Raw genomic sequence first — 21,148 nt, 5'->3', positions numbered from 1 at the left:
GTCTTTAGAAGAGATTTGATTTGTGGGTCTAATATTGCCTGATGATCTAATTTTTCAAGAAACATGAGAAATCAACATTTTGATATAAAATACCTTGGTTTTTTGATGTTGGCTGAAAGCATTAAAGTACTGTGCAGCAATTTAAAACATGAAGCCGTATCTGTGCATCGGATTTGGCTTATGGCTTACCAACTTAGGAAGCAAGATTATTTGGAAAGAGTGGGACCATAAAGAAGAGAGAATACAGGCATTGATGAAGAAGCTTGAAATTTTTATTTAGTTTATCTTTTATATACTGAAAGTTGAGCATTTTTATGACAAAAGTTTCAAGAAGAAAATTCTCTTTCCCATTTCACAACTGTGGCTACCAGTCCTTCCCCTTATCTTATTATAATGCAAATATGTTGTGATTGGAGTAATTTATATATACAAATTATATCACAGAGAAATAATTTCATTGCTAAGCAGGTTAGCAGAAGAAAAGAAAGAGAATTCTGAATTAACATATTTTAAAGCTGATATTTTAGCACTATTTTGACAATGGTGTATTCAATTTATAATCTTTTGGTTATACAATATTAAAAGGAAATTTATTTATTTGCATGCAAGCAATATGGCTTTAGAAAACAGCTGTTAAATTTACAGAACTTAAAATTTCAAACATCCCACATGGCTGGCAGGTGATATTGTGAAGATGATCTTGAGTAATGAATGACACACTTACTTCCTAGAAATTAAAAAAAAAAGAGAGAGACAATTATTTAACATAGTATAATACATAGATGATAGTTAACTTAGCCAGAAAATGTTTCAATGATTTATTTTGATAAAGGCTGTTCATCTTCTCATTTTATACATCCGTTTGTGTTTTGAACTCTTCAAATATTTACCTTCACAGATGGCTTATCCTAACTTGTCCCCAGCAAGAAATATAAAGTGTATAGATAATTATAAAAAGTATACAACCAACCTATTACATGCCTGTTAATCTTGGCTTTTAAATTTTACTGCTATACTTATTGCATTAAGTATTTAAATATCATATATACTGGTATTTTACTTTGTGCTATAATTTCAACATATACAGCAATTTGCGATATTATTAATATATGACCAGCTTAACATCTCCATACCTGTTTTCCTAATGACTTGTCCCTTACCAACACTCAGGAAAAGTGTTTGGAATCAGTGAGTGAAAGGATAAAATTGTAATGATCAGAAACAAATATAATAATATACTCTTGAATGATTCATAATTTTCATTGTATACCAAGAAAGTAAAGACTCTCTCCTTCATGTAGGAACAACCTATAGCAGTATGATAATATTTATGAAAGTTTTGATGGTTTCAGGGATGAACTAAAATACAATCACCTGTCAGTAATTTTCGTCTGAAGCAACCAGTTTATAAAGTCTCGGGTGGCAAGACTATCGAGAACAGTGTTCATCTCATCAGAGAAAGAGCCATCAGCGTGTCTGCGGCGGAGTTCTTCAACGATGTTGACTTCTTCTGGGAAACTGAGAAATGGAGGGGTAAAATCAGCACTTGGTTAAACGTTTCAAAGAAATGCTTATTGGTTGCCTGTCACTGGTAACCTGTGTAAGGGTCACTGAGAAAACCATATGTTTCTATTTACAGAGGGCTTACCACAAAAAGCCTCATAACTTGAATGTCAGAAAGGGAATTAGGTAGACAAGTGCAGAGCCAGAACCTGAAACAAAGCCCTTTTCTGTATTCCAGCTGCTTCTAAGATTTTAGTGTATTGTCAACATAGAACTTATTATTGAAACTATTGATTTGTCTGTATTTAGAAAATGGAGACGGAAATGGCACCCCACTCCAGTACTCTTGCCTGGAAAATCCCATGAAAGGAGGAGCCTGGTGGGCTGCAGTCCATGGGGTCACTAAGAGTCGGACATGACTGCACGACTTCACTTTCACTTTTCACTTTCATGCATTGGAGAAGGAAATGGCAACCCACTCCAGTGTTCTTGCCTGGAGAATCCCAGGGACGGGGGAGCCTGGTGGGCTGCCCTCTCTGGGGTCGCACAGAGTCGGACACGACTGAGGCGACTTAGCAGCAGCAACAGCAGCAGCAGCATATTCAGAAAAATATAGTATATCCTATAAAACTAATGATGATCAAAACAGCCTTGCCAAGTACAGTCTTAAGGGATTAAACCTTAGTCTATATTAGATATTTTCTCTGACTGGTTTATTTAACAGAATTTTTGGTATCTCTTTAAAACACTATAAAATAATCTCGTGTGACTATTTTTGCATTGATTTTATAAATTTTATTGCTGCTGTTTTAAAAATCAGTGACAATACTAGCTCCTTTTTGTCTTGAGAGCTCCTTAAAATCTCAATACGCTTATTGAAAATCTTGCTAAAGACATCCCTGATGGTCCAGTGGTTAATACTCTGTCTTTCCAACTTCAGGGAGCCTGGGTTGATCCATGGCTGGGAAACCCACATGCCATAAGGTACAGCCAAAACAACTAAAGAAAAAATAGAGTGGAACATGAATTTCTTGATTTTCATAATTCAAAGTCATCAGAATGGTCACAAGAAAATGAGATGGTCTGTTTGGTCTGTGGGTCTGTTTGGCTGTGGTAAGATGCAAGGAAGTACCTAAAGGTCTTAGGCTCATTTTCAACTGTAATAATTTAATGACTATCTCTATGGTAGTCTCATAAAAAATGGATACATCGTTAAATAGATGAATGTTTCTACATATTTTTGTTTTGAATGCCATTTCATTAAACATCTTTAGTTCCTGTCTGTATCACATTTTTACCTGAATACTTACTAACACATCAACTATGTAAATATTTAAAATGAAACTAAGTTTTTAGCAGTATTTCTTCTCTTCCCTTATCCCTAGTTTTCCTGGACAGTCCTAGTTTAAGCATATTTTCCTGGCGTAGTTATCAGAAGCACTCTGTTTATCCTCAAAAGTTTCCTGGACTGGCAAATTAATATCTAATTTTAACACAACTAATGATGGGGGATAAATAGTAACCTGTGTGACGCTATCATTAACACTTGCTCTCAAAGATAAAACAGATGAGACTTTTATAAACTGTCTCCCACCAACAGGAGTTATTTCCTTACTTTGTGAGACTATATTAATGGCTTCATAATGCAGATCCATTTATGGATAACTGTAATCTAAGTTTTCAGCATCAAGCAAAAAAAAAAAAAAAATTAAATAAGAATGTACAGACTTACTCTCGCCTTCCTCGGCCTTTCACCAGCCAAGCAATGAATTCCTTGGCAGCTTGGCCTTCCAAATAAGAACTTACATCACTGGTAAAGGTCCCTTCAGCATGTCTCTCAAATTCATCATGACGTTTGGCAATGTTATTCCTGAAAGAAATGTGAAAGTTAAATTGAAGATCTGTCTCTTTAGCAATATGGTTCTCACCTATAAGCAATGGCAGCTTTGGGTTCTGGATTCTGTGTGGAGGGGGGTTAGAGGGAGATTGGGGAGATGAGGGTGTGTAGGAGACTCATCAGAAAGCTGCATTAATTATTGGGAGTGAAGATTGATGGGGGCAATCTAATGACAATTAAGGGAGGCTAAGCTCCCTTACTCCACCCAGTGACCCATTTTCACCTCTTCTGCTTGTCTGTATCATTAATTCTTAACGCTGCCCTTACTTCAGTCCAAAAGTGTGAGGGCTATCTACTGTGCCATGCCACTCGAAAACAAAGCAGCAGCATGTCATTTGTACATATAGGGTTGTGTGTGTGTGCTCGGTCACTCACTTTGTGACCCCATGGACTGTAGCCTGCCAGGCTCCATTGTCCATGGAATTTTCCAGGCGGGAATACTGGAGTGGGTTTCTATTTCCTATTCCAACACATGGGGTCAAAGTTAGTTTATTGAATCAAAGGAAAGCAAAGGAGCGTCACAAAATGTCATTGAAAGGACCACAGGATAATGAATTAAAGGAAATGTATCATGGGCTAGCAGTGAGGAAAGCTAAGAAAATAACCTTACATCACCCTCACATGTGTACAGAATGCCCCGTGGAAGGGGTTGACCAGAAAGATGGTCAGTTGCTCCATCATATATAAGCCCTGGAAGGTTTCATCTTAAACACAACAGAAACCACCTGGGAGCTAGGATTCTTTTATATTCATTCGCCAAGTTGTGGCATTGTCTCTCTAGAAATGAAGACAGTTTGCATTTTTTCAAATTTGTAATTTCTCCTGTTTCACCAATGCATGCTCAGTAGCTCAGTCATGTCCGACTCTTTGTGACCCCATGGACTGTAACCTGCCAGGGTCCTCTGTCCATGGAATTTAGAATACTACAGTGGGTTGCCATTTCCTCCTCCAGGGGATCTGCCTGACTCAGGGACCGATCCTGCATCTCTTATGTCTCCTGCATTTGTAGGCGGATTCAATACCACTGAGCCACCTGGGAAGCCCCGTCTGTAATCCTTAGCAAGAACTTCTAGTGTCTTCTTTGACCATGATCACCGTCTTTCCTGTATTCTCCACTTTACGAATTTTTGGTCAACAACCCTCTTTAATTCTTCTTGCTGGTTTCTCTCTTTCTCTCTACCCTTCTCCATTCTATCCGGACAAATATATTCCCTTTTCCTGATTTTTAGATTCCTTCAGCTACTTTGCATGCATAACTCCCTCCCTTTGTGGGCCACCCTCCAAAGAAATTGTGAAATTCCACCATCCCTGTGAAACCCTTGTGGCTGATTTCCTCCAGTAGCCTCATGCAGCAAAAACCCCAACACTGTCAAAGAAATTCAACATTAAAATGTATGCCTTACGATAGGCTTGTGTTCCTATGTGCCTTCTTCTCTCTTTATGCTGTGCTGCTAGGCTGTAATTTTAATGTGCATCTTGGATTGTATTCTACAAGAAAAAGACTGCATCTGTTTCCATTTCTTACCGTGATGAACTTGGCTAGAGGATACTTTGAATGTGATCATAGTCATGAGTTTGAACCCTACAAGAGAATGTTGAATTTACTCTTGTCTTTTGGTCAGGAATTAGATTCCTAACCTTGCAGTTTCACAAAAGTCAGCTTTCAATTTTAAAGTAAAATTGGCAACAGAGTAAATATTGCTAAGACCAAAGTTGGGAAAATTATTTAAAGTCTATGTCCCATTTGAGGGTAGGTAATGAAGGCAATGGCACCCCACTCCAGCACTCTTGCCTGGAAAATCCCACGGATGGAGGAGCCTGGTGGGCTGCAGTCCATGGGGTCGCTAACAGTCGGACACGACTGAGCAACTTCACTTTCACTTCTCACTTTTATGCATTGGAGAAGGAAATGGCAACCCACTCCAGTGTTCTTGCCTGGAGAATCCCAGGGACGGTGGAGCCTGGTGGGCTGCCATCTATGGGGTCGCACAGAGTCGGACACAACTGAAGCGACTTAGCAGCAAGAGTTTTGAAGGGGTGACGTGTAGGACATGCAAAGGCATAATACGGAGGTTAACAACACCAAGCTTAAAAATCATCAGAATCAAATGAGTTCATGGGCATTATTTGATATGTATGATAACTTAAGAAAGTCAGGAAGAATTTTAGACATATTTAAGTATACATTTGAGTGTACATTTCCAATCAGGTTCAAATTCTTACTTGTTTCTCTTGGTATTCATCAACCACTGCACGAAGTCCTGGGCACGCCTGGAGTCCAGGTACTTGCTGTAGTCACTGGTGAATGTGCCCTGTGAGTGGCGCTTATCTTCATTGATCTGATCTGGATCGCCGAGCGGGTCGGTCTGGGGAGCTGGGAATGAACTGTGAAGAACAGTGATTGGTGCAACTACATCTCTCCTCAAGAGTAGATTCACTTGAGAAGCAGCTTCTCTACAAAATATAGAACCACATGAAGCTGGAAGGCAGGTTCCCCCAGCATTTTAGTTGGCAGTTCAGAAAGACCTTAATTTGCCATGGGATTCCCATGGTTTTACCAGAGTTGAATATACTCTGATTTGGAACTCTAGCAACTGATTTTTCAACTGGCTTCTCTTTTTCTGAAATAGGATTAAATAAATCTTTTTTCAACAAATTCATCTACTCATTATGTTAATAATGCCAGAAGAGAGCAACACGCCTTGAATATTTTAAAAGAGTGAAGCATCCCAAATCATTTTTGTTTGGGCAGCAGATTTATATTCCAAATTCTGTTTTGCATATATTACTATAAAAAAGTAGCTCCATCACCTGGTTATGTGGCAGCTAATGGAAAGACAATTAAAAGTTCAGAGAAAGAAAAGAAAAAGCCCACTTGCTAATTTGAAACTATGTAGTGGATAATCCACATGCCAATAATCAACAGTTGGTTGGCATAGCTATGTGGGGAAATATTCAATATGATTAAGACTCAAAATAGAAATGAGATACTATTTTTACCTGTCAAATTAGCAAGGATTAAATACCAGGGAGGATATTGTGAGAGGAGTATTTCTATAATGCCAGTGGGAATGTGTATGTGTATTAGTTTTCTGGAAAGCAAATTGGCAAGATATTATAAAAAATTTAAACTCATTCAAATCCTTTGACATAATTATTTTACCACTAGAAATAAATCCTCAGAAAATAGTAAGAAATGTAGGAAAAATGTTATTGGCAGGCTTTTTGTAGGAAAATTTGAAGAACTCTTAAGTATTCAAAAGAGGAGGGGTAGCTAAATAAATATTGTACTTTAAAAGATGAAATAGTATGTAGTCATTAAATATCATACTTTTAATAGATATTTGTAATGTTATAAAAATAATCTAACAGTACAATGCTAAGAGAAAAAATACAATACAAAGCTGTAAATGATCTGGGATGTATTTATATACAGTACATGCATATTGTCTATCATGAATGTGCATGTAAAATTTCTTACTAATTTTACAATTAGTAGGAAACAATGTTATTTTTTGAAATAAAAAGAAAAAGTTGATGTGAATAATTAAAATGATCTACCATGCAGTGTGAGTAATGAATGGACAGACAGGATCAGCCAAAGATTTCGAAGAGCTATAATTTCCCATATATTGTATTTTTCAACATTCCCCACTCCTTTAGTTACGAAATAACATACTCCTATCTATACTCCAGAAAAGCCTTTATCACAATGATACTTTAAACGTTTGAAAGCAGTACAGGGCATTTATTCCAAGTTACTGAGACCTATTTACTAGTCACACTTATCTTGGGCTGTATTATAAGCATAGTGCTATGTTAGCTCAAATCTAAAGATTTAATACCTGGATTTCTCCTCTGTGTTCTGAAGGGAACGTTGCCAGCTGCCTTGTACCAGCATTACAAACAATCCAGCCACAAAGTAAAGGCTTTTCATTTTTGCTGCCTGTTGAAACACAGAGTCAGGGGAGACATAAAGACACTCAACCATATTAAAAGTGTCAGGTGAATTAGTTCAGTTTTGACTAAGTATATATTGAGAGTAGAAAGAAAACACTAGTCATCAATTTTATTCTGATTATATTTCTAGTTTAATTTAAAATATTATAATATATTTTTATTGCAGTTTTTTTTTTTTGGTGGCTAAAAAGCATACAAAAGATGTGCAGCACTATGAAATTTCTTCATTAGTGTAGGACACTTCTGTTAATAATTGGAAGGCTCATTTCCAGACTTGAAATTAAAATTGTCCATGATAAACATTGAAAATACCCACTGTAGATGATATGCTACATATGGTTAGCTTGAATGCCACCTTATCCATGATCCCACCCTCTCCACTATCAGTCTGGCTTTCAATTAATAGTCCTTCACTTCCAAGCGTTTACATTATACTGCATTTCAACCATCTTAAAGCAGCCTCAGGCTACAACTTGGCATACCAGCTGTCGGTTCAGATGTATTATTCATTTATATTTTAAATAGTGTAACTTGGTCTAGACTTTGTAATTATAAAGCGGCCAACAGATTTGAGGTATTTTAGGGTGCTTTGACCTGTTCTAAATTAAAGGAAAAAAATCATTTTAAAGACAAGCAATTTGCAACAAGAACTAATGCTTCTGGCAACTTGAACAATCACAACTAAGAAACTAAGAGATCACTGTCATAAAGAAAATTAATGCTTGCTTCTGAAGTCTTGAAAGTCCCCAGGTTGTTTTATAATTGGACTGAGTCCAGGATGTGTCATTCACTGCTAGTGACACCCTAGACCATGTTGCAAGATACCTTGCATCATAAGCAGATGCCCCGTGAGGCCATAGGATGCCAAGGACATGATGATGTACTGTGGATGGGGTGGGGTGGAACCAGCATGAGTGTGGGGCAGAATGACCCCACAGGACAAGCACCTCTATTTTCTGAATAAAAATCTCAAATCCAGTGTTTCTTGTAAACTTCTCTCTGCTTCTTTCAAGTCCGACCATATTTACTTTGAGAAGTGGGGATTTCAATCCAAGTTTGATTATGCTTATTTGTTAAAAATTTGAGTATTTTTAGCAAATGGCATTTGGTTTGAAATGAGTATTTTACAAATATTATCATTTTAAACTATCAACCTTGTCTTTAACATCTTAGCCATACTTCCTATCTTTCTTTGGCACTAAAACATGAGGACTGGAAATACCTGCAGTGGTATTTTTTTTCCCTTTGAAATATTGCCTTTTAGACTAAGTGATCAATTAGATAAAGCAACACAATAGGCATTACATGTTCACCCTTTATTCACCAATATTCAATTACTAATTTGGTGTGTTTCTGTGCTTCAGTTTATACAGTTGGAAAACCTGGGAAACCTTGCCAAATATATAGGCAGGGTCTTTGACTGCAATTTTTAATTATACATTCATAAAATTCAGAAACATAAAAAATTAAAGCAAACATTCCTCTTTAGGATTACATCATTGTTGGAAAGTCAACTGAAAACTATAATTGCTTTCATGTAATGTCCCTAAAGTTTTTACAATATCTTCTATTAGGATATGGATATGGCAGATATGGAACATGTAGTTTCTGGGAGAGCTGGTATAAGAAACAACCATAGAGAAGTCCTCCCCAGGCAGTAGAATATTTCTATTTAAATAAATAACTGATTTTTGAAACTTTATTTATTCATTGTGTAAAAGTCAACAGAATTGTGAAATATTTAAGAATAAGGATTTTTGAATACTGCTACTTGAGAAAGCAAACGTTTGCATCATTTTGGTATCAAAATCTTATTCAGTGAGGAGAGACTTTCCAATTACTCTCCCACCCCTGCTTTAGCCTACAGAGAGAGTCTTCACTTTAATAAAACCTATACATTTCCACTCAAATTTCAAAGGAGATGTGGTACCAATCATATTTCCTAAATAGGAAGTCTTTTGCAAAGATTAATCTTTGATCTAGGCAAGGTGACATATATTATATAGTATATCCCTAAGTATACTGGGGCCATAGGCCAAATAAATTCTTTTAAAACTGGCTAGGTAATTTCTTCTCACAGGTATTAATTAGTATGTGTGAAAGAAAACATACCACATGGAACTTCCCTGGTGGTCCAGTGGTTAAGACACTGTGCTCCCAATACAGGGGCCACAGGTTTGACCCCTGGTCGGGAAACTAAGATCCTGAATTTGATGGGGAGGTGTGAAAACCAACAAACACAAAAAAACACGATGAAATCATTTTCTCCCCTGAAGATCTTTGTAAAATTGTTCCTTGTCCTTAAGAGCTTAAATAGGTACTTTAGACCATCTGATTTTTTTTCTTAAGGTATTTACTAAAATTTCATTTTGGAATGTAGACATTTTAGATAGTTTATTTATTACTATTGGTCCCCAAAACATAGTAATTATTAATCTGTGCTTTTACTCAGCTCCATCCACAGAATTCCCAATAACTGATGACATTACTTCTCTGCCCTGAATACGCTATGTCTTATCTACAAAGAGCTGATTTCATGGACTTTGATTTTTTGATAGCCTTATCAGAAATTTGAATATTTGAATGATGATGTTGATTTTGCTTTTCTGGAAAACCATACATTTTCATTGGTAAGGATCAATTACTATTATAACCTCTCTAAATGGGCACATTTCTGCTGTTTAAAAGGCGCCTTCTGTTCAAAATGGTATACACATTTATCGAATCCGAAGAAAAATATTTGTTTTTCAAAATGTCACCACTGGTTTTAAAATGCAATTTTCATTAGTTAAATTTTGTAATAAGTGCCTTGATTTGAATCTTTGTTTTTCTTTCTATCTTATATCTTTTCATTGAATTATTTCTTCGACTCGCTTTGAGGCTTTATTATGTTAAAGTTTATTTAAATGCATTTTACATCACTTTTTCATTTCAATTCTGCCTCGCGTAGTATAATAACAAAGTATAAGTTGAAAAAACAGCACTTTAATTCATAATACTTTGCCCCCTTATGAACACTTAACTGTACCCTAAACAGAATGTACAGTCTTACAATCACTCAATATTAACCTTACCTTCTGACACCAGGAGGTGGAACAGAGCAGGTGAAGAGAGAGTGAGCCCTCGTTTGGGTGTGCAGTGTCCTGAGCTCTGTAGTTGTGCACCAAAGCTCACTGCCTTTATATACTCTCCAGTGGTGTTTAGCCTTGCAGATATTACGCTGACAATATAAATTTTTCATCTGTGAATAATGGGTTTTTGTTACAAACGATTTCACTCGCCCACTCACTTTGCTCATCTGCATAATAAGCTTATATTGGGTGGGAACTCAGAGACCAGGAAACTTTTTATTTACTCTTGCTTTTTTTTTTTTTGGCTGAGAATGGAAAGGGAAGTTTGGAAATTCACCTTCACTCTTGATCGGGAAAGAAAATCACTTAAGTACTCTGATGTGAATTTTTATGTTGCAGAACAAAAGAATGTGAAGTTATATAGTCCGTGGCCAACCTCTTTGAGCATAGCCTTATTTGAGGGTCTTAGAAGCCCTTTTTTGCTCTTTAGTGATAATGAATTTATCTTAATAGAATAATCAATTCATTCTTTCATCTACCCAAATAATAAATCACTCACTCAAAACATTAGGGATCTTCTCATCAACGTTATGTGAAATTAATTTGTATTATTTTCGTGAGGAATTTTAAAGAATATCAATTAAGACTTTTCAATTAAGAATGCCAATTAAGACTGTTGTTTAAAATGGGATTCAGGAAGAAAAGATAAAGCAAAGTGAGGATTAAACATCCAAGATGGGTGATGCTAATAAGACAAGGTCTAATATTTCTTCTTTCTTCCAATGCATATTTAAAGGCTAACTCTATTGATAAGAGAGCTGGACACTAATTTTCAAAAGAATGAGTTACTATGTATATGTCATACTACTGAGCTTTGTGATCTGCCACTTAAGACTTCAGTGATCTATGGGATTTAGCAGTTATGAGTCTGATGCCCTTCGAGGAACGGGAAAATGGGAAATCATCTGGACAGACAGCATGAGACAGTGTTAGTGTAATTAGATTTTAGTCTGGCTGCTATCAATAAGCTGTGTGGCTTCAGTCAAGTCACATACTCTGTTTATGCCTCAGCTTCCTGTTCAGAAATGAGTGTTGATTAAATGAATCTTCTAAACTAAAAATGTGCTTTCATTCAACAAAAGCCTTGCAACCTTTGCTAACTAGATTCCAACACTTTAATATAATCAACTGCATGATGAAACTTGCACAGGAGTAAATCAGAGACAACTATAGAAATATTCCCAATGAACTTAAACAGTTCCCTTTGTGGATTGGACCCACTGTTGGATGTAGAGCTATTTAAACACCATAAGAGATCAGTTCTCTGTGAAATTAGGTAACCTCAGGAAGCGGTATTCGTGCTGGTAATTGCTGGTGGTATATCATTAATGTTAGCTTTGCTATTAGAAGTGTGGTCCAAGCACCCCAGTATAACCTGGGAGTTTACCAAAAATGCAGACTCTCAGGCCCAAGCCCAGACTTACCGAGTAAGTTGCATTTTACCAAGCTTCCTAGCGATTCATGTGCATGTTAAAGTTTGAGAAGCACGGCTGTATAAAATACCGATCTCATTTTCTTCACCTTCTCCCTGTGCTTGCTGGTGTTTTGACCTGAGGCCTCCTTTCACCAGCAGAGGGGGTGAAAGAGCAGAGAACTGTGGCTCACCTCAGGGCCGGCTGGATTATCTCTGATACAGACTGTAATGACTGGACACTGTGGATTAGTTTGACACAGGAGCAAATTGTTCTTCCCTCTGGCCTCAATCTTCATGAGTATATCGGCTATATTTCTCTTGAATTGCTTGACATTCAGTTTTATTTTTTTCCATTTGCCTCTTTGAATAGAGGTTTCTTACCCTCTTTCTGTCTCTGTCAGTCCGTCTGTCTCTCTTTCCTTTGCAGATGCTATTTGTTTGTGGGAGCAGCCCTAAGAAGGGGGCCCTGTGATGCTGTACGTAAGGGTCTTAACATGGCATCTGGCATCTCAGTAAATTCCCTCTTCCGATAGCTCACCACAAAACTCCTTTTTAGCCCTCCACTCTACTTGCTTTCTATTATTTCAGAAATGACTATCCTCACTTCTTTCAGAAAATTTCCTCTAGTGTAATCTATCTCCACCCCAACAAGACTAATTCTTGGGGGTCCCAATACCATTAATGGCAAGCGTTCTGAGAGTATAGAAGCACTGAGTCCCACTGAATAAGGTACCGCTCTCCTCCCCTGGAAGGGGAACTCAGGCTCCCTCATGGACATTGTATTGTCAGAAATTAAGACGAACATCAAGTGCCACTTGGACTAGGGGATCTTCTTCCAATGACTGTCCCAAAATCAACCTCCACTTGGTATTCAGTTCCTATCATTGCAGTTACTCAGGCAGGAAAAGTGGTGACCCTATATTTATGTAACTAGTATTAAACAGCTTGTCTGGGAGCAGGAAAGTCCTGGGAGATGTCATCTAGAGTTCTCCCATCAGGCTGTGTGGAGAGTACCTGGGGATGGCCACAGGATAGCTACAATATGCCTTTCTGAAACATCCTTTAACTTGATGTAAGTCATTTAAAATATGAGTATTATATGGAGCAGTGTGCAAAAACATACATCAAGTTTTCAGGTAAAGTAAATGTCTACTCAAAGATCTCTTATTTTCTTTATGATTTTTTTTTTTTATGATGTTTAAGATTCTCAGCCTGGGCCATTGCATGGAGCCACACACTTGGCTTAATGTTCTACTCATACCATCTTGAAATTCTTAATAATTTTTGAACAAAGACTCCACATTTTTGTTTTTCAGTTGATGCCACAAATTAAGTAGCAAATTCCTCTTAGGATCTCACCTCACAAAATCACAGGGTTCAGGGGTTTCACATGTTTAGTTTCATCAGTTGCCCATGAAACTTGGGTTGAAATGTTTGCAAATGGCAAAGATCCAGGTTCACAGTGCACTCTGGTGGCAAGCGGATGGACCAGGGGAATGCTCATGCATTGCTGATGGGAGTAAAACACATCACAATATGTTTGAGGCACTATTTGGCAATAGTAAACAAAAGTACAAATACCTCTCACCCTTCAGCCCAGTAAAGCTGAAGCACCATTCTGGAAATTTATCCCATCTATATGTAATGACGAAGGTACAAAGCTTTTTTTTTTTGCCACATGATAGAAGAATGATTTATTAGAATAAATTCCATGACAAATCATATAAAATAACCATCTTTTGAAAGACATCCGTAAGACCACCTGAGGACAAATGCACAGAGGTACCTCCAAGAATCCAGACAAATAAGTTACCGATCCCCCAGGGTGAAGGCTGAAGGGGGAGAGGAGCACGAATTTGTGAATAAAAAAGTTGTACAGTGATCACCATGGGGGGCGGGGGACAGGTGGTGGTGGTGGGGGTGTGGACCCAGGTGAGGTGAATGGACTGGTCACTGCTTGTTTCCAGGGGACAGCTGTGTGGGGCATACGGGAGGGGGCACCAGGACTAGCACCTTCTCCATGTGGACACAGCAGACTCGTGGGTGGGGCAGGGCACAGGCCCCACTGACACACACACAAGCATCGGGGAGGGGCACAGCACCTGGGCCTTCGGCTCCACATCTGTTAAGGGTGGACACAGACACACGGCATCACCCACCAGTGGCCTCTGGCCCGGCCTTAGTGACCCCACACTCAGCAGTCGGTCCCTTCTCTCAATCAACATTCGTTCAGATGCCAGGTGGGGTGCGGGCACCCCCACCCCAAGATGGTCTAGGTGGGGTGGCCCCACCCCCATCTGCCACAGCCAGTGGGCTCTGTGGCTTAGAAGCTCCAGAAATATCAGGCCCCCGAGGAGGGAGGGGGCTATGCTCTGCTCCCTGGCTCTTTCTCAGCTGAGAGAATCCTGAGAAATGAAACTGTTCTTGGGGGGCTGTCCCCACCCCCAAGCCCCCCCCCGCCAAGACTGGGGCACAGAAGCCTGAGGTGCACCCAATTAGTGCCCACAGAGACCAGAGGACTGGGAAGGGTGCTCTGTCCAGGGAGCTTCTGGAAGCCCAGGTTTTGGCCACTTTGGTCAACTGTTCACGTCTACCTGGTGGTTCCCCAGAACCACAGGAACCGGGTGCAGGGCCTGCATCCCTCCCTGGACGTGCCTGGGGTGGAGTTGTGCCTGGGCTCACCGTGAGCACAGACGTGTGCCTGGCACGTGTCTGTGTGCATGGTCGCCTGGCCCATAGGCTCAATGAGTTTGGCAGTTGTGTTGCCACCAAAGGCTCGGAGAGCTGGAGTTCCTGCCTCAAACATCTCCATGGGTTGCACTCCTGCCCAGGTCACTGGATTCTGCCCAGCCCAGCCCAGCCCGACCTCTGCCAACCTCAAGTCCGGGGGCATCCCGAGGTGTCCCCCGACCCTTGGCTCTGTGTTTGGCACTGAAAGACTGCACCGCCTAGTCCCTCTTCCCCAACTTGGTCTGGGCCAGCACAGAGGCAGCAAGCACGTGTCCCCCCAGCCATGAGGGAGAGCGGGGCCCTTCCAGGCCCAGGGAGCTGCTGCAATGGCACAAAGTACTCTTTCCTTGAAGCTAAACACAAAATTGCAGTGATGGAGGGGCATCGACATGCTGGCTCTTGGCTTCGGCCACAACGGGAGCTGGGCTGGGAGGCCAGCGGGGTGGGGGTGGGGGGCATACAGTGTTCTTTATTGCAGCGTATGTATAGTAGAAACAGGTTGGAAGTACTATAAGGGGCCATCAATAGAGCAGTTTCTAGAAAAAGAAAGAGGAAGCCGTTTATTATTAATGATTAGTCAATATGGAAAGACTCTAAGATATGTTGTTAGGTAAAAATAGGACAGTTTATGGATATATAGTAGGTTACCTTTTTGTGTGGGTTAGAAGACAGAAAGGGACAAATAGATATTTATTTACTCATCACTGTAATTTTAAAAATTGGAAGCATGCACAAGAATTTAATAAAAGTGCTTACCTGTAGGAGGCAGTGTGGAGTAGTGGGCCAGACAAGACCAGAGTACAAATAGTACTTCTAAATACTGATTTTCCCACTTAGGGAAAAGGTTAAGCTTTAGAGCTAAATGTACAGCTATGCTTTGACCTAGTAATCCTACTTCTAAGTGTTTTACCCAAAAGAAATGAAAAAATATATCCACAAAAAACTTGTACAAAAATATTCACAACAGCTTTATTTAAAACTTTTAGAAGCTGGAAAGAACCAAATTATTTATCAACAAAAGGAAAAATGAACAAATTGTGGTACAGAATTCATAACATGAAATTCTACTGAACAATAACTGATATTGTTTGCAATATGGGTGAATTTCATAGATATGCTGCTAAGTCACTTCAGTCGTATCCAACTCTGCGACCCCAGAGATGGCAGCCCACCAGGCTCCCCTGTCCCTGGGATTCTCCAGGCAAGAACACTGGAGGGGGTTGCCATTTTCTTCTCCAGTGCATGAAAATGAAAAGTGAAAGTGAAGTTGCTCAGTTGTGTCCGACTCTTAGCGACCCCATGGACTACAGCCTACCAGGCTCCTCCATCCATGGGATTTTCCAGGCAAGAGACTGGAGTGGGGTGCCATTGCCTTCTCTGTCATAGATATGATGCTAAGTGAAAGAAGCTAGACTCAAAACACTACATACAGTATGAATCCATTCATAGAAGTTCAGAAGCAAAACTGAAGTTAAATAAAATGCAGAATTATGGTTTTCTCTCAGAAGAGGAGAATCATCTGGGGGTAACTTTCTGGGGAGGTGGAAGTATTCCATGTTGTGAAAGGCCAATGCTTTACCAAGAATGCCCAGTTGTCAAAATAGTACAGCCAAGAGTTGTGATTTCAATTTATGAAAATTCTATCTAAGAAAAAGAATAGTAAAATTAAAAAGGAGCGTGATATGTGGGTAGAGAGCATGGCAGAATATCAATAATTTTTGAAATTGATGAGTTATTACTGTGAAGTTTTATTATGTAATTGTATTTATACATGATCGGAATTTCCAAGCTCAAAAGTTAAATCAAAACTATAAAAAAATAAGTTTGGAGGTGTGGGCCATTAGCACCAGTTACTCTGGGCTTCCCAGATGGCTCAGTGGATAAAGAATTCATTTGCAATGCAGGAGACACAGGAGATGCCGATTGGATCCCTGGGTCAGGAAGATCCCCTAGAGGAGGAAATGGAAACCTACTCTGGTATTCTAGCCTGGAAAACCCTATGGACAGAAGCCTGGTGGGCTGCAATCTACGGGATCACAAAGAGTTGGATGTGACTGAGCACAGCACAGCAGCAGCAATCAGTTACTCTGGAAGTAAAAGAGTTTGACCCTTCGTTATCAAACATGAGCTGGGTAAAGTAAGTGAAGTTCAGGGACTCATGGCGGCCTCAAAGTTGAAGGTAAAAAGGTAGCACAGGCCCAGGTCTTGGTAACAGAAAAACCACTGCAATGAAGGCAGGATGTGAGAACCACCATTCAGAGGTAATGGGATAGTGATCCCAGCTCCTTCTCTACCATTTTTAAGGCCTGTCTTGAGAGTATGCCTCTGCCCTGTCACGAAAGGCTTAATAGTGACCGCTAACACTTTCCCGATGAAGAAAATTTTGGTTTGAGGTCCATTTTGGTTTCTCAGAGGTGATCCTCTCAATATGCATGCAGACTCCATAAGAAGGATCTTCTGAAAATAGTCTGTGAGCCTGCAAAAAACTCACTCCCCCTTACCCCCCAAAATTGTCTATAGCATGTGAAAGGAAACTTTACATTAACTCAGATTTTTTTTTAACTTTGAAGGAAAAAATGTAGCCATTTAACAAAAGCCTTTGAAACTTTTGAAATTAAGTATATAGCACATAATGATCAGATGCCTTTCAAGTCTCCTGAGTGTCTTGATGAGTTCAGGGGTCCAGGGGCAATGAAAGAAGAACACTGCAGTGTGTGTTGGGGGGTGTTGTTGCCAAAGGATGTGAGATATATTGTTACTGAGAGATATTTAAGAAACAGTTGGTGACCCATTCATCTGGAGTGATTCTGTGGAATCCTGCTGGGTGGGGGAAAATTCTGTAATAAGATCAGCAGGCAGTTCCTCAGTATCCGCCCCCCACCATCCCACTACAACCCCAAGGTTCCAAGACCTACAACCTAGCTGTTCCTGTTCCAACAGCCTAGCTCACAAGTTGGAGAGGACCAAGCAACATCATGGTTTTGCATACGTTGATTTTATCTTTCGTTAGATCCTGGGTATAATGAGATGTTTAAAATTGTTCTAAGTTTCAGTTGTTATTTTTATTCATAAAGGGAACAAGAAAGAGAAAAACAAAATCACACTGATACAAAATAATCATATCTCATAATTTATATCAGAATATATATTTATATGTATAAATACATATATATCATTGAATACATGTGTTATGCTTCTATTTTTTGCATATTGTAGCTATAAAAAACAAACCATATGTCATTACATTTATCCAACCTCTTGCTCATCTGGAAAGACTTTTTTCCCTCAAGCTTCTAAGAGTGTTTAATGTGAACCAATTAAAACATTGCAATTTTTCAAAGGCTTCTGTAAAAGGAAGTAACTTCAGTCATTAAAATATTTAAAATTTGAAATCTCTATACTAAAAAATGCATAAAATGCAAAATGGAGTTATAAACACTTTTTCTTATTCATGATGTCTTGTAATCATTCTTGCCCCCTGCCTGAAATTTGCTCAGTGCTGGTGCTGCCAACTCATATTTTATCAGATATATTGTAAAGATATGCCCAGTTTTTTTTTTTTTTTTGGTGATATTGAAATGATATAATCATAGACTGAAGGCTAATTTATAAAGTCCTCTAGGCTATTTTCTTATTTTTAAGTAGAATTTTTATCTAATTTAGAAGAATTCATTGTTTCACTATTTTATTCTTCAAACATACAGAATTAATTTCTACAATTTCATTTTGTAATAAATCACCCCTCAAATTTATCTTTGCTCTCATAAACAAATCTATGGCCTCAGTACTGTGTTCTCATCCTAACTCTTTCTGGCTGAAAAGTAAATTGTTTCTTTGTTGCCATATTGTCAGAGGAAAGGAAGTAAACACTGATTTCTCACTTCCATTTTAATTAAAGATTTTTTAATCTTTACAGAGCACACCAGAGCATTAACTGTGAACCCCTTCCTAATGTTTTATAAAGATAGATTCTCCCTTGCTGCTGCTGCTGCTAAGTCACTTCAGTCGTGTCCGACTCTGTGCGACCCCATAGATGGCAGCCCACCAGGCTCCCCCGTCCCTGGGATTCTCCAAGCAAGAACACTGGAGTGGGTTGCCATTTCCTTCTCCAATGCATGAAAGTGAAAAGTGAAAGTGAAGTCGCACAGTCATGTCCGACCCTCAGCGACCCCATGGACTGCAGCCTACCAGGCTCCTCCATCCATGGGATTTTCCAGGCAGGAGTACTGGAGTGGGGTGCCATTGATTCTCCCTTACTTTCTCATAAATCTAGTCCATGGTCACCAGCATCCTCTTTCATAAACATTGATCAGCTAACTCTAGGAGTCAAAGTCTGGATCTTATACCTTTTTCTCCACCTCTTTCTCTCAACACTAGGCAAAATACATTGAAAAAAGGTGACTCGCTGAGTATCTTAACTTTTGCTTTGATTTATTAAGCACCAATTTGATTTAATGTCTTTCTGGACAATTATCCTGCATAAATGTATCCTTTAGGATAGTTGACATTAATGAAAACAATCATGTATAAATTATGATTTCAGGGCAATGTTTGATTTCATACCTGGATGAAAGTGTAATAGGCATTCATTTCGTTGGGTACCAACCACCTAATTAGGTGATTGCTTTTTTTTTTTTCATTTTCACTCGAAATTCATATATAGGCTTAATTATAGACAACAGATTTAGAAAATAATGATAATTTGAAAATATTTCTATTGTTTAAGGACAGATTGTTTTTAATATTTTAGAGATGAGGAGCAAGTCCTCTAAGATAATAGAGATAGCTACCATGTATGAATGTCTACTAAAAGCAAAAATCTCTCAATATATCACTGTCTAATCCTCCTAATACACAATAAGTTAAATATTTTTGCCTCTATATTACAAATACTGATTCAGGGGCTTAGAATAGGCAACCAAGTTGGTTAAAGCCACTTGCTAAGAATCCAGATCATATGGCCTTTGTAGAGGAAGACTCTGCAAAGCAGTGGTGGGAGTCCAGGCGGGATCTCCTAACCCCCTCAGAATCTGCCTTGGCTTCTGTCTGAATCCATTTACAACCACCAGATGGCCAAGACAGCAAGAGGTCTAAAATACAAACAATTGGCAATTCCAGATATTTTATAGTTTAGCTTTTATTTTAAAACTGTATGATTCACTGCTGCTGCTGCTGCTAAGTCGCTTCAGTCGTGTCCGACCCTGTGTGACCCCATAGACGGCAGCCCACCAGGCTCCCTGATGCACTAGTTTTGGTTTATTCGATGTGTTGTATAACCATTGCCACTGTCTGCTTCCAGAACATTTTCATTACTCTCAAAATAATCCCTGTACCCTTAGCAGTTGTTCCCCATTGCCCCTTTCCAAGCCCTGACAACCACTCATCTACTTTCTCTCTGTATATTTGCCTATTCTGTGAACCTCTCATATAAATAGAATCACTCAGTACATGGACTTTTGAATCTGATTTCTTTTACTTAGCATAGTATTTTCAAAGTTCATCCATGCTGCAGCATGTATCAGTATATCATTGCTTTTTATGGTTGCATAATATTCCATTATGTGTTTATAACACTTATTGTTTAACTATTCATCAATTGATGAACACTTGGGTTGTTTCCACTTTTGAGCTATTATGAATAATGCTGCTATAAATATTTGAGTGCAAGTGTTTATTTGGTTCTGTTTTTAATTCTCTCAGGCAAAGTAGAATTCTAGAATTCTAAAGAAGAAGTCTAGAAGTTGAATTGATGGGTTATGTTTAACTTACTGAGAGACTGCCAAATTGCTTTCCAAAGTGACTGTGGAGGTTCATTTTTTAAGAATCAGTTCCATGAGTTTTGGAGATGTCACCCAATTGACTTTTCACCCTTTTCAACAGCTACAGATTTCACTTTCTGCTGAAGAAGCTGGAACACTGAAAGAGCATAGGATTGAGAGCAGAGTATGGAAATGGGACAGGTCTTGGCAAACAGAGCTTGTTCTTATAGTTTTCTGTAGATTGATGTGAAAACAGAATGGGAGGAGCAAAGTAGGAGGCAGCTTGAGGTTGGCTATTTGAAAAAGTCATTTTGGAAGAACTGCTATGCTCAGTGCAGTTGAGCAGGAAGTTGGAAGAACAGAATTTAAGATGCAGAGAAGCGAATATCTGGTATTTGGAAAGCCTAAGTGTTTTGAATGCTCATAAGGTGTAAGGTATGACTGAAGGGAGTGAATTCTATGGGTTCCTCTCTTCTGTGTCCAGAGGTATGGAAGTGTGAATGACAACCAGTTAAATAAGTATAACAAATTTTAAGTTTTTAAATTGAGATTCGGAATATTCCTTTTATCAGCAAAGAGGATGAATCAAAACAAATACTTACAAAGTATCCAAGAGCCTAATTTCCTGAAATATACTCTTCTCTTAGATGAAAAACTTGAGTCTATTGATTCTAGAAAGGATGTCATAATTATTATGTTACTTATGCTGAAAATCTTTACAAATGGAGTTTCTTAAACTAGATTTTTAAATCAT

General features: G+C 38.8%; 1 protein-coding gene across 2 annotated transcripts; it reads right to left on the bottom strand.

Moving 5' to 3' along the window:
- Positions 1–250: 250 nt before the first annotated feature.
- GCG (glucagon) lies at positions 251–10,566 on the bottom strand. Of its 2 annotated transcripts, XM_010858962.1 has the most exons (6): positions 10,435–10,566; positions 7,246–7,346; positions 5,624–5,785; positions 3,236–3,373; positions 1,375–1,518; positions 251–727 (listed from the first exon to the last, which is right to left on the bottom strand). In XM_010858962.1, the coding sequence occupies exons 2-6, from the start codon at positions 7,335–7,337 to the stop codon at positions 721–723; spliced, it is 543 nt and encodes a 180-aa protein (XP_010857264.1). In that variant the 5' UTR covers positions 7,338–7,346; positions 10,435–10,566; the 3' UTR covers positions 251–720. The 2 variants fall into 2 exon arrangements, with proteins under 2 accessions (XP_010857264.1, XP_010857265.1); XM_010858963.1 differs by lacking the exon at positions 251–727 and having other exon boundaries at positions 1,371–1,518.
- Between the last annotated feature and the right edge of the window lie 10,582 nt (positions 10,567–21,148).

Source organism: Bison bison, unplaced genomic scaffold (genome assembly GCF_000754665.1).
Source record: "Bison bison bison isolate TAMUID 2011002044 unplaced genomic scaffold, Bison_UMD1.0 scf7180017864452, whole genome shotgun sequence".
Classification (NCBI taxonomy): domain Eukaryota; kingdom Metazoa; phylum Chordata; class Mammalia; order Artiodactyla; family Bovidae; genus Bison; species Bison bison.
Note: the sequence above shows the minus strand (reverse complement) of the source record. Positions and strands in the feature narration are given on the sequence as shown.

Excerpts from the sequence above, each read along its gene's own strand:
- GCG (XM_010858962.1), bottom strand. The coding sequence starts at position 7,337 with ATGAAAAGCCTTTACTTTGTGGCTGGATTGTTTGTAATGCTGGTACAA. Across the intron at positions 5,786-7,245 it reads AACACAGAGGAGAAATCCAG|TTCATTCCCAGCTCCCCAGA; the intron begins GTATTAAATCTT and ends TGTTCTTCACAG. Across the intron at positions 3,374-5,623 it reads ATGAATACCAAGAGAAACAA|GAATAACATTGCCAAACGTC; the intron begins GTAAGAATTTGA and ends CATTTCTTTCAG.